This window comes from Budorcas taxicolor, chromosome 10 (assembly GCF_023091745.1).
Source record: "Budorcas taxicolor isolate Tak-1 chromosome 10, Takin1.1, whole genome shotgun sequence".
In the NCBI taxonomy this organism is placed as follows: domain Eukaryota; kingdom Metazoa; phylum Chordata; class Mammalia; order Artiodactyla; family Bovidae; genus Budorcas; species Budorcas taxicolor.
The window spans coordinates 28,363,089-28,376,796 of NC_068919.1; the positions used below are offsets into that span (position 1 = coordinate 28,363,089).

Here is a 13,708-nt window from a genome sequence, read left to right on the forward strand (position 1 = left end):
ATAGTGGGTGTGTTTGGGAGGGAGAAAGGCAGGAAAAGGAGGCGTTCAAATCAGAGGAAACAGTTTTCCCAGCACTACTAATTGAAGAGTCTATCTTTTCTCCATTGTATGTTCTTGCCTTCTTTGTCATAGATTAATGACCATAAGTGCATGAGTTTATTTCTGGGCTCTCAATCCAGTTCCATTGATCTTTGTAGACTCAGAGATCAGTATGTGCCAGTATCATACTATTTTGATTCCTGTAGCTTTGTAGTATTGTCTGAAGTCAGAAAGCATGATTCCTTCAGCTCTGTTCTTCCTTCTCAAGATTATTTTGGCTGTTTGGGGCCTTTTTTATTTCCATACAAATTTTAAAATTATTTGTTCTAGTGCTGTGGAAAATACCCTTCATATTTTGATAGGGATTGCATTAAATCTGTAGATTACCTTGAATAATATGTTCATTTTAACAATATTCTTTCAGTCCAAGAACATGGTATATCTTTCCCCATCTGTTTGTGTCTTCTTCAATTTCTTTCATCATGTCTTACAGTTTTCAGAGTATATATCTTGACACCTTTGTGTAGGTTTATTCCTGGATATTTTATTATTTTAGATGTGATTGTAAAGTAGAATTATTTCCTTTACTTCTCTTTCTAATAGCTATATATAAAAGAATGAAATTAGTACATTTTCTCTCACCATATTAAAAAATAATCTTAAAATGGATTAAAGACCTAAATGTAAGACCAGAAACCATAAAACTCCTAGGTAGAACTCTTTTTAATGTATATCACAGCATTTTTTTAAAATCTATCTCCCAAAGCAAAGGAAATAAAAGCAAAATCTAAAAATAGGACCTCATTAAACTTTTCAGCTTTTGCACAGCAAAGGAGATCATCAACAGCAAAAAATGGCAGCATCAGCTTTGTGAGTAAAGTGGGAAAACAGGTTTGAGCAGAGGATACCTGAATGTGGGTTTGATCTCTGGGTCTAGAGGATCCCCTGGAGTAGGACATGGCACCCCACTTCCCACTCACTCCAGTATTCTCGTCTGGAAAATTCCATGGACAGAGGAGCCTGGTGGGCTGTAGTCCATGGGGCTGCAAAGAGTTGGACATGACTAAGCACCTGAGCACACCTGATCTGATGTGAAAATGACGTCAAGGAAAGTTAACATCTACTGAGAATGGTTGTTAACATTCTCAAGCAAAAAAACTTTTGCTTGAAACTGTGTAGTATTCATCCCAATGTCAAAGAGCTGGAGTGGTGACTACTAGCATTTGCTTCTAGCCAATTAGTAATAAATGGCAGCCATCCATGGGTGCCTGGCGTGTGTTAGTCACTGTGTTCATCTCTGACGTTCAGTGTGTCCAATACTCGCAACCACCTTGCAAGATCTTATCATTCTAATTTTATGAGCAAGGTTAAGTGCAGTCAGGTGACTTCCCCAGGGTCTCTCCATTCATAAGTGGCAGAGCAGAAATTCAAGCCAAGTCCACCTAACACCAAGCCCAAGTGCTCTCCATTCTGCCACACCTGTATTTAACTTGGTCAAAGCAGCCATCCAGCTGGAAGCTTGGATTCCCAGCAGCCTCTGCTTGGCACTGAGTCACTGAAGATCTGACTGCAATGATTCTGATTCAACCAAGAACTGTGCTCTTTTCATGTAGCCCTCATAACTGTGTGGGAGGCAGGATGTAGGTCATTATTTCTACAGGAGGAATCTGGAATACAGGATATGTGCATCTTGTCCCTGATATTACATGGCAGAGCTGGGCTTGAAACTTGGCCTTTAAGTAGCTTGAGTTCTGATTTGCATTCCTTGGGCCTGCAACCAGTGAATAGAAAGGATCATTTCTGCTTCAGTTGGTCGACCACAGCACTTATGAATTTCAGAATCGTTATCGTGGGGCAACTTTATGAAAACTAATGCAACAATGGCCATCCAATGAACCAGGAAACAAAATGCCAAGGCATTAAATATTTACACAAACACAAATGGCCTTTATTCAGTAAAGGCTGCACTAAATAAAATCCACAAAATTATCTCTTAAATAAAAAACTTCCAGAGAAGCTGTGTCGCTTTCTCTCTGGGACATAGAGTTACATAAGAAATAAATATCATTCTTTAAGGGAGAAAATTAAAACATAAGAAAAGCAACACAGTTCTATCTGTGATAGAGAAATTATAGGATGCTGTAGGCAGGTCACCAAGCAAAAACCACTAGACTCTCTCCTGGCCCCTCCATTGAATTACCATCATCACAGTATATACCTGGTCTTGATAATGAACTTTGGAAGACAGAATTGATGTTAAGCAAAATGTCTCATTTTCAGTACTCTGGTTTGTTTTTCTTGTGAGACTGTTATCATTCTAAGCAGTTGTTTTAGTCCCTTGATTTGAAAAAAAAATTAATTTGTTGAGGCAATGAGACAACTTTTTGCAAAAGCAAAGAGAAGAGAAAAAAGGAGGGTCGGGGATGCCTGTTATTTCTCTACCTATCTGACCGTGTCTCCAAACTTACTCTTCTGGAAGCCTACCCACCTTCCTCTTAGCTACATGCATGCATGCATGCTCAGTCATGTCTGACTCTTTGCGACTCCATGAACTGTAGTCCACAAAGCTCCTTTGTCCATGGGATTTTCCAGGCTAGAGTACTGGAGTGGGTTGCCATTTCCTACAGTGGATCCTCCTGACCCAGGGATCAGACCTGCATCTCCTGAATTGGCAGGTGGATTCTTTACCACTGAGCCACCAGGGAAACCCCCTCTCCCATAGCTGTTACCAAATTAAACTGAAAAAGAAGCATACTTATGCTCTATCCGTGGAATTGTACGATAGAAAACTCAGGAAATTCCACACCTGGATTCAGGACCACTACTTGTCTTATTTGTAGGATAAGGACAGTTTCTGTCTAAGATGTGCCATCTTCAATTTAAACTTTGTCTCTCCCTTTTTGTGTGGGGTACCTCTGTGGCATGCTGTGGCTGCCTAGGCACCCCTAATTGAGTAACCCGGGTAGAAAGTCTCCTACTATAGGGAACAATCCATGCTCTGGAAGTTTTTTCTTTTTCTTTTCTTTTTTTTTTTTTTTTTTGCCAACTCTCATCAAAACTTACTTACGTTGCTTCTTACCCTCTCAGGTGCAATTGTCTGTCTTCCCCAGAATGAAAGTTCTATAGGATATTTGTCTGCTTTCTTCACTGAGGGGTGCCATGCACCTCAAACAGAGTCTGGCAAATGGAATGAAAGAACAGATTCACCTATGTCATGACGTCTGTAGCTACCAGAGCTTACAGAGCCAGATACGGCCAACAGGAATGTGCTCTTTGTCCTACAGACTGTCGGAAAAAATGTTTTTTAAATTTGGGAACATATTTTTAAAAATCCTAGCTTCTCTGGAAAAGGTGGAGGAGGATGGAATAGCAGTGGCCAGTGCCTTGAAGGGGCCTGGCCTTCCCATTTCTCTCCCACTCTCTGCTGACTTTCTTGCACTGAGACTGTCAGTTCTAGTATTGAGAAGCTAGAGATAGAATTTGGAAGAGTATGATTCTTACACCTGGCCTACAATTACCTTATTTGTTGGTGATGTTGGAAGTTGAGTTTGTGACTCCTGTCTTTAAACATTTTCCTTCTGGGTAATTTTCCTTTTGTTTTACTCAGAACATTGAGGACTTAAAATGTATCATGACATGGTTGGAAATTTCACACATTGTGGCAGGAGAAATGCTTTAGGCTGGTGGAGCTTCAGGGTCACACCAGGGAAATGGCTGCCTTTTCTGTCTGAACAGAGGCCCTTGACTTAAGAAAGCTTGAGATCTCTAGGTTCTTCTGCTTTTCCTGCAGGCTCTCATCCCCAAAACCCTCAGAGGTTCTGCAGTGTGCTTTGCCCACTTAGCAATACCTCTTTTTACATTTGGATACTGTTTTTCCCCCCCAAATAATTATATTCATAGAGCTCTTGCACAGTCTTCATCTCATGCTTAATTCAGTTTGGAAAGGATATTTCTCGTGACTCAGTTTATATGCAGCAATGGGGTTGACCACAGTCTGCTTAGCACAGAGTGGAAGTAGCCAGTTAGAAACACCTAGTGACAGAGAACAGCACCCATAAGCTCCAGGAAGATCACTCAGGCCTCAAAGGAATTTTCCCCCTTATTTGGTCATGTACATAATCAATAATCACTGGATAAGAACAAACCACTAGTCGATTTCATATTTGGGGGAACTTGGTAGCCTAGGAGAGATGCAAGCCACTTCTCTGTGTCTGATTGTCTAAGAACTCAACTAATTCACAGAGATTCCTGCTTGAAGAACTCGAGAAATCATAGCACAAAAAAATGGCAATGAGTGTGACTTTACCTAAAATGATGTAGCTATCTAAATCATTTTAATATAAAAAGTTTTGTTGAAATTTACTGAACTTAGAGCTACTAGTATACAGTTTTAGCCTGACATTCTTCTGTAGCCTGGGTTCATACTCTGAATATAAAGTCTCATGTTCAGGAAACTTAGTATCTGTCTATTTAAGCAACTATTGTCAAGCATATACATTTTTAGCTAAAGTAATTTATTTAACATGTGGACACCTTTCAATGTTTAAGGCCAGATGAAGGGGCTGCTCTCCTGAAGCTTACATTCAATGCTGTGTGACAAATGAGTAAATGGATAGTCTGTTGGGTAGATAGAGGCTCTAAGGGAAAGAGGCGGGGCGTGCGTGGCAAAGGATAATCTTTAATGTGGCAAGATCAGAGAAGGTGATATTTGAGCTGAGACCTAATGCAGAGAGGGAGCCAGTCACACAGGGGCTGCGGGCAGTGTCCTCCAGGGAGGAGGAAAGGCAGGTGCAGTGGTCCCCAGCCCACACACTCAGTGTGCTCCTTCAGCGATCCTGCCAGCTAGGCTGGAAAGGAACGGGTGTGAGGAGGAGGAGATGACATCACAGGGGAGCCAGGGGGCAGGCTGGCAGGACCTCTGGGCCATTGTAAAAGCTTCAGAGGCTTTGTCAGGAGAGATGGCATGCTGTTTTGGTCAGGGAAATAAATTAATAAATTTACATTGACTAAGTGAATAGTGATGAGATGCTAATAATACCTGTCCTGTCATTTATCGAGCATATCTTAGGTGCTAAGGGCTTTACATGTATTATCTCATTTAATCTTTATCACGTCTGTGTGATGATAGCCTCTGTGGCTCTGCTCATAGTACAGATCAGGCCATAACTACACAGTGCATCATGAGGGACTTGTCCAGTCACACAGGTAGTAAATGGCAGAGCTAGGCTTATTAAATAGCCTAGCTATTTAATATCCTTTGAAATATCTTAGCTATTAAAATCTCTTAATATCCTTTTAAATATCCTAGCTTTTAAAATCCTTAATACCGTTCATAAGGTATCACAACATAGCTTGTTATGATTGATTTTCTTTTCTCATTCATTTTAACATCATACGCATTAAATGAAAAGATTCTTTTTCAAGTTGAGGTATAGTTGATTTACAATGTTGTGTTAGTTTCTGCTCTACATCATAGTGATTCAGGTATACATACGTATACATTCTTTTTTTTAATTCTTTTCCATTATATTATCACAGGATATTGAATATAGTTCCTGAGGCTACATAGTAGAATCTTGTTATTTATTCATTCTGTTGTATATATACTAGTTTGCATCTGCTAACCCCAATCAAGATTGCCGGGAGAAACAATCAATAACCTCAGATACACAGATGACACCACCATTATGGCAGAAAGCGAAGAAGAACTAAAGAGCCTCTTGATGAAAGTGAAAGAGGAGAGTGAGAAAGTTGGCTTAAAACCCAACATTCAGAAAACTAAGATCATGGCATCCGGTCCCATCACTTCATGGCAAATAGATGGAGAAACAATGGAAACAGTGACAGACTTTATTTCTGGGGCTTCCAAAATCACTGCGGATGGTGACTGCAGCCATGAAATTAAAAGACCCTTGCTCCTTGGAAGAAAAGCTATGACCAACCTAGACAGCATATTAAAAAGCAGAGACATTAGTTTACCAACAAAGGTCTATCTAGTCAAAACTATGGTTTTTCCAGGAATCATGTATGCATGTGAGAGTGGGGCTGTAAAGAAAGCTGAGTGCAAAAGAGTTGGTGCTTTTGAACTGTGGTGTTGGAGAAGACTCTTGAAGAGTCCCTTGGACTGTGAGGAGATCAAACCAGTCCATCCTAAAGGAAAGCAGTCCTGAATATTCATTGGGAGTACTGATGCTGAAGCTGAAACTCCAATCCTTTGGCCTCCTGATGCGAAGAACTGACTCATTGGAAAAGACCCTGATGCTGGGAAAGATTGAAGGCAGGAGGAGAAGGGGATGACAGAGGATGAGATGGTTGTATGGCATCACAGACTCAACGGACATGAGTTTGAGCAAGCTCTGGGAGTTGGTGATGGACAGGGAAGCCTGGCGTGCTGCAGCATGCGGTCGCAGAGTCAGACACGACTGAGCAACTGAACTGAACCCCAGACTCACCCTCCACCCTCCTCATCCCCAGCTCCCCCCTTGGCAACCACATGTCTGTTGTCTGTGCCAGTGAATCTGTTTCTGTTTCATAGACAAGTTCATTTGTGTCATATTTTAGATTCCACATATAAGTGATACCATATGATGTTTGTCTTTCTCTGAGTTACTTCACTTAGTATGATAATCTCTAGATCATCCATGTTGCTGAAGATGGCATTATTTCATTCCTTTTTAAGGCTGAGTAGTATTCCATTGTATATATGTACCACATCTGCTTTATGCATTCATCTGTGAATGGACATTTAAGTTGTTTCCATGCCCTGGCTTCTGTGAATAGTGCTGCTATGAACATAGAGATGCATGTATCTTTCTGAATTATAGTTTTGTGAGGATGCATGCCCATGAGTGGGATTGCTAGATCACATGGCAACTCTGTTTTTAGTTTTTTGAGAAACCTCTGTACAGTTTTCCATAGTGGAAAACTGCACCAACTTATATTTCCACCAACAGTGTAGAGGGGTTCCCTTTTCTCCACACCCTTCTGCTGCTAAGTCGCTTCAGTCGTGTCCGACTCTGTGCGACCCCATAGATGGCAGCCCACCAGGCTCCCCCGTCCCTGGGATTCTTCAGGCAAGAACACTGGAGTGGGTTGCCATTTCCTTCTCCAATGCATGAAAGTGAAAATTGAAAGTGAAGTCGCTCAGCCGTGTCCAACCCTCAGCAACCCCATGGTCTGCAGCCTACCAGGCTCCTCCATCCCTGGGATTCTCCAGGCAAGAGTGCTGGAGTGGGGCGCTGTTGCCGTCTCCGCCACACCCTTTTAGCGCTTGTTATGTTTAAACTTTTTAATGAAGGCCATTCTGACCAGTGTCAGGTAGTTTTGGTCTTTGATCTCGTTGCAGTTTTTATCTTTTCACGTGCCTGTTGGCCATCTGTGTGTCTTTTTTTGTAGAAATGTCTGTTTAGGTCTTCTTCACTTTTTTAATTAGGTTACTTGTTTTGTGTTGCTGAATTGTATGAACTGTTTGTATATTTTGGAAATTAAGCTCTTGTTGGTCACATCTTCTGCAAACATTCTCTCTAATTTCATAGGTTGTGTTTTCATTTTCTTTATGGTTTCCTTTGCTATGCAAAAGCTTGCCAGTTAGATTAGGTCCTATTTGTTTCTTTTTCTTTTATGTTTATTGCTTTTTGAGGCTGACCTAAGAAAACACTGGTACAGTTTATGGCAGAGAATGTTTGGCCTGTGTTCTCTTCTAGGACTTTTATGGTATCATATATTTAAGTCTTTAAGCCATTTTGAGTTTATTTTTGTGCATGGTGTGAAGGTGTGTTTTAACGTCATTGATTTATATGCAGCTGTCCAATTTTCCCAACACCACTTGCTTAAGAGACTTCCTGTTCATTGTATACTCTTGCCCCCTTTGTCACAGACTAATTGACCGTAGGTATATGTGTTTATTTCAGCCTCTCTATTCTGTTCCATTGATATGTCTGCTTTTGTGCCAGTACCATGCTGTTTTGATTACCATAGCTTTGTAGTAGTGACTGAAGTCTGGGAGCATTATGCCTCCTGCTTTGTTCTTTTTCCTCAGGATTACTTTGGCAATTCTGGGCCTTTTAAAGTTCCATATAAGTTTTAAGATTATTTATTCTAGCTCTGTGAAAAATGTCATGGGAGATTTGATAGGGACCATGTTAAATGTGTAGATTGCTTTGGGTAGTATGGCCATTTAACAATATTAATTCTTCCAATCCAAGAGTATGGCATATCTAAATGAAAGAAATCTTAAGGCCCACAGAGATTGTCTTGATGATTTTTCTAGACGTATTTAAAGTGTTAAGAGTTGTATTATCATACATGACAGTATTATCTTCTGATTAAAGAGAAAATATATAAAAGAACCACTCCAAAATGAAACCTCCCAGTTTCCCTGTGGTCCTTCAGAACATGGGTTCTTTTATATATAAATACAATAGGTTTTTGTTGGCTAATCATTTTATTTTTTAAATTTTATTTTATAACACCAAGAACATTTTGTATTGGGGTATAGCCAATTAACAATGTGATAGTTTCAGGTGAACAGTGAAGGGACTCAGCCATACATATACATATACATATATCCATTCTCCCGCAAACCCCCCTCCATCCAGGCTGGTGCATAACATTGAGTGGAGTTCTGTGTGCTATACAACAGTTTTTTGTTGGTTGTCCATTTTAAATATAGGAGTATGTATATGACCTTCCCAAAAGTTCTTAATCTGTAAATTCAGAATTCTATCTCACTATCATTTATTTCTTTAGTAATAGTATTTTTTTCCAATGCATTTAACACATTATTCTAAGAAAAGAGACCATAGGCATCCTTAGACCATGGGTATAGAGAAAACGTATGCAATGATTCCAGTGAATTCCTTTGAATTTGAGCAGAACTGCTACAAATGGTACTGAGTTTATGTTGTTGTTTTGAGGGAGTGGGGTTGCTGAGCACTTGCCAAAGGGTCACAAAGGGGCCAGCTATAGCTTGGATGACCACATGTTCTAATCTGGCCAAGATCATTCCACTTTTAAGCCTTTGTTCAGCATAATTAACAATATCACCCCTTTCAAAAGTATTTCAGAGAGAAAAATGCATTATATTTATGGTCACCATTAGCTATAGCTGTTAACAAAAAAGCAGTGATAGTGGACATAGAGAATTGAGTACAATCACCAGGACATGTGGCAGGGGCTGCCAACCCCTGAATTTGGGCTTATTTTGATTATAACTGAATGTAATAGAAGTCAGATTACACAAAGGATATGATGGAAGAAAGTGCTGTTCTAATTCATGATTAATTCTCTTTCACAGCCAAAAAGGAACATAAAATGGAAGAAAGTTACTTGGAGGATGCACAGAAAAGGTAAGCAACTCTGACTGGCCTCAAGCCTCCCTTTGACCATCCATTCTTTTTTTTATTATTATCAAGAATATTCACGCTGCTATGCAACCGTCAACACCGGCCTTCTCCAGAACTTTTTCATCTTCTCCGAGGGTAGACTCTGTACTCATTAAACCATCTCCCCCATTCTCTCCTTCTTTCACCCTGGCAGCGACCATCCTACTTCCTGTCTCTGTGACTTTGACTACTCTAGGTGCCTCATGCAAGCAGAATCGTACAGAACTCTTCCTTTGATGACTGGCTGATTTGACTTAGCATAATGAATGATTAGCCATTCTTTTGACTGCCTTCCTCCAACCCCATGAAGACTGTGTGTCCAGGAGCAGATCAAGTCTAAGGAGAGCTGGAGTGAAAAACGCCAGGAGTAGCCCTTGGGAATAGTTTTCCTCAAGAATCAGGGAATCATCCAGACCCACCTCACGAGGTCTGACACGATTTCCATCTGTTTGCCTCTCCCCCGTTACTCTGCTCCTAAAGACTCCATGGGCGCTGGGAACAATGGGACCCTTCTTAGCAGTACAACTAAATTAAACCAATTATTACAGGTACCTAAGAGACGTACGTCTCTCCTCAGGTTCTGGAGGATGTGGTAAACAGGGGGCAAGTGGAGAGTAGGGACTCATCTCTCTGTGTGCCCAGAAAACTCCCCGAGCAGTTGGGAAAGAGACCTCAGTTCAGTTCAGTTCAGTCGCTCAGTCGTGTCCAACTCTTTGTGACCCCATGAATCGCAGCATGCCAGGCCTCCCTGTCCATCACCAACTCCCGGAGTTCACCCAGATTCACATCCATCAAGTCAGTGATGCTATCCAGCCATCTCATCCTCTGTCATCCCCTTCTCCTCCTGCCCCCAATCCCTCCCAGCATCAGAGTCTTTTCCAATGAGTCACCTCTTTGCATGAGGTGGCCCGAGTACTGGAGTTTCAGCTTTAGCATCATTCCCTCCAAAGAAATCCCAGGGCTGGTCTCCTTTAGAATAGACTGGTTGGATCTCCTTGCAGTCCAAGGGACTCTCAAGAGTCTTCTCCAACACCACAGTTCAAAAGCATCAATTGTTCTGTGCTCAGCCTTCTTCACAGTCCAACTCTCACATCCATACATAACCACAGGAAAAACCATAGCCTTGACTAGAGGGACCTTAGTCGGCAAAGTAGTGTCTCTGCTTTTGAATATGCTGTCTAGGTTGGTCATAACTTTTCTTCCAAGGAGTAAGCATCTTTTAATTTCATGGCTGCAGTCACCATCTGCAGTGATTTTGGAGCCCAAAAAAATAAAGTCTGACACTGTTTCTACTGTTTCCCCACCTATTTCCCATGAAGTGATGGGACCGGATGCCGTGATCTTCGTTTTCTGAATGTTGAGCTTTAAGCCAACTTTTTCACTCTCCTCTTTCACTTTCATCAAGAGGTTTCTTAGTTCCTCTTCACTTTCTGCCGTAAGGGTGGTGTCATCTGCACATCTGAGGTTATTGATGTTTCTCCCGGCAATCTTGATTCCAGCTTGTGTTTCTTCCAGTCCAGCGTTTCTCATGATGTACTCTGCATTTCTATTCAACCTCTCACCTACCACAGACCTCTTCTGTGTCCTTGTTTCTCTTAATAGGCACCCAAGTGAAACTATCCGCCTTACCTGTGAGAGCTCAGTAATGATCGGCTGTGGTGTCTTAGAGCCCTCGCTTTACGATGGTTTTTCTTTTTGGCAGTTGACCAGCATTAGTCAGCTTGGCCCTCTCCCATTCTTAGAAAGGTGAGGGGGAATACACTTAGGCTTTCTCATACGCAGAGCTGAAAAAACTGAGATAAATTGTGCTGGAACCCATTCTAAAAAGTACCAGAAAATTAAATAAGAGATAAGGACAGGAAACAGTATATAAGGTAAAATGAACTTTACAAATGTGTGAGGAGAAGAGTTCACTAAATGTGAGTGAACAAGCTCTAGAAATGAACCCTTTTCCTCCTGTTTCAGCACAATTTCTGAGAGTTCTGAAAGTCAGTATTCAGTGCTGTTTCTGCTCTGCATTGACGAATGCCGACATCTTGCCCTTCTTCCCACTTAAGTGCCAATAAAATTAAAATGCAGATAAAAGCAAGGTGAAGGCTAATCTCATGATTTTCTAAGTGCAGACATGTTCTTGAATCATGATTATTATCTTTGCATGATAATTTTAACAACCAAGATGATCACATGGTTCTGTTTATAGATTTTTAGATTGTGCCCCTTTATTGGCTTTATCCCCTAAGTATTATATATATTTTACATTATCCCTGTATTAAGCTTCCCTTCATCAGCATGTCAAACTGGTGTGTCTGTGTTATATAAATATCCCTCAACCATAAAAAAAGACCATACACAAGGGCACATGGGTATCAGGCCAAACAAAATCTCACTTTCTAAGGTGGATGTCAAATATCTGATCCTTCTTCAAGATTCTCACTCCAGGAAAAGGGGGCCCTTGTGAGAGGGGCTGATGTTGCTGCTGTGCATTAGCTATGCTGAGGGGGGGGGTGGTCATAAATTTTGGTTGTCAGCGTTTTCCGTGACTTTGTGGTGAAGGTAGTCTAGCTTTCATGTCATACATGAAATATGTTAGATCCCGTCTTTAATGTAGAAACCACAGTTGTTTGGTTACACTCTTGAAGGAGGTTGGTGGTCAGTGTTGCAACATTCGTGTGAGATTTAGGAAATTCTTATGTTGTATTCTCAAGAGAAACAATTTACTCTGAGGCTAAGGAATATTTGCTTTTCCTCAGCAGTTTCTGAAAGCATGCATGAGGGGCAATAAGCGGATATGTTCCACCCTGGCATCTCAATGCTGCAAAAGAAAAACCGTTCCCTTTGCCACAGGCTCTTTGATAGAATCATTGTCTGAACTCTCAAAATGTTTAGCTGAGTCAAAAAAGATGGAAATCAGTCAAGGAGTTACAGCAGTTGAGAGTGGAGTAATTGCAGGGAGCAATTGAGAGTGGAGTAGAGAGGTTTTATAGAACCTGATATACAATTAGAAACCTGTCTTTTAAAAGTTGAAAACTGTTAGTTACTTGCTGAGAAACAAAAGAAAATTCCAAGATTGTTGTCAAAGAGGAGCAGTTTTCATGCACAAATTACAGAAGGTTTTCAATAATCAGTCTTCTGTGGATCAGAATTGAGTTTGAAAGGAAGAGAGTTGTGTTTGGGGACGGGAGAGGGTAGTCTAGACCTTATCAGATAGCTGTGGGTTCATATTCTAGCATTTGGCTTTTCCTGGAACAAAGGGATCACACTGAAATCCAATAAGGCACACTCTCAGAGTGGCTTCGTCTTCGTAAAACTTGCCAAGTGCCGAAGCCAGGCCATCCTCTGCAACTCTGTTTGCATTGGTTCTTCTGAAGAAGTTCACTTGCTTTCTTAAACACATAGGGGGAAAGCTGCTGAAATTCATTCTTTCCTTTAGTTTTCATCCTCTTTGAGGGTTAGCAAGTCAGGCTCCCCGTCCCGGGGGAAAGGTGGTGAGGGTACATGGTTAGGTTCATTTCAGAGCTAGGAAAAGCAAGGCCCACAGGATGATGAAATGCTTTTCTCAAGCCTCTGTAATAACCCACCAAACCATGCTGTCATTCTCTGAAGCAGCATCATACTTGCAGTGTCGTGATCTCACCGTCTACCCTCCCAAGAATGCCAGAGTTGGGGTTAAAGCACAGTGGTAACTGGAGTTTCTGTGCTCTTCACTATATCCTGCTGGAAAAGTAGGAAGATAATTTGCCCCTCTGAATACTAAGCATGAACGACTCTCTTCTCTCTTCAGTGCACAAGTAAATATGTTTCTGTGTAGAACGTCTGCTTAAGGAAGAGAGAAAAATAATGATGTGTTCTGCTGAGGGTAACGCATGTTTTGTGTCATATAAGCAGCAACGGTGTCAAAAGTGGAAACAAACTAAAACTTGACTGTTTTATTTCTTAAATGCATGTATCAGTGAGTATGAGTATCCAGAAGGCTGGATAGAGCAGAAAACGCATTTCACTGAGAAACGATTCTGTAGACCCAATTCTGCCAATGAGTAAGGTCATTCAGTCTTTCTAGGTCTCTATTTTCTCATCTGTAAGATGGGAACATTGGACAGACTGACCCAAAATCCCTTCCAGTTTTAAAGGCCTGTGACTCCATAAGAAATTCATGGACTGTTCCTTTAGGTTGCAGAACTCTCTCCGTACATATTTCCATGCTATAAAACAATCAATGTAGTTTACATTTTGAATGAAATAAAAGTATATGCTGTAGAGTGTACATGGGGTTTTATCAGTGTTTTGAC

General features: G+C 41.0%; 1 protein-coding gene across 1 annotated transcript in view; it reads left to right on the forward strand.

Moving 5' to 3' along the window:
• Positions 1-13,708, forward strand: part of FMN1 (formin 1) — a 432,398-nt gene that overhangs the window by 388,644 nt on the left and 30,046 nt on the right. The window contains exon 15 of the mRNA XM_052647085.1: positions 9,335-9,386. Within this exon, the coding sequence (XP_052503045.1) occupies positions 9,335-9,386 (52 nt within the window). The remainder of the gene's footprint in view (positions 1-9,334; positions 9,387-13,708) is intronic.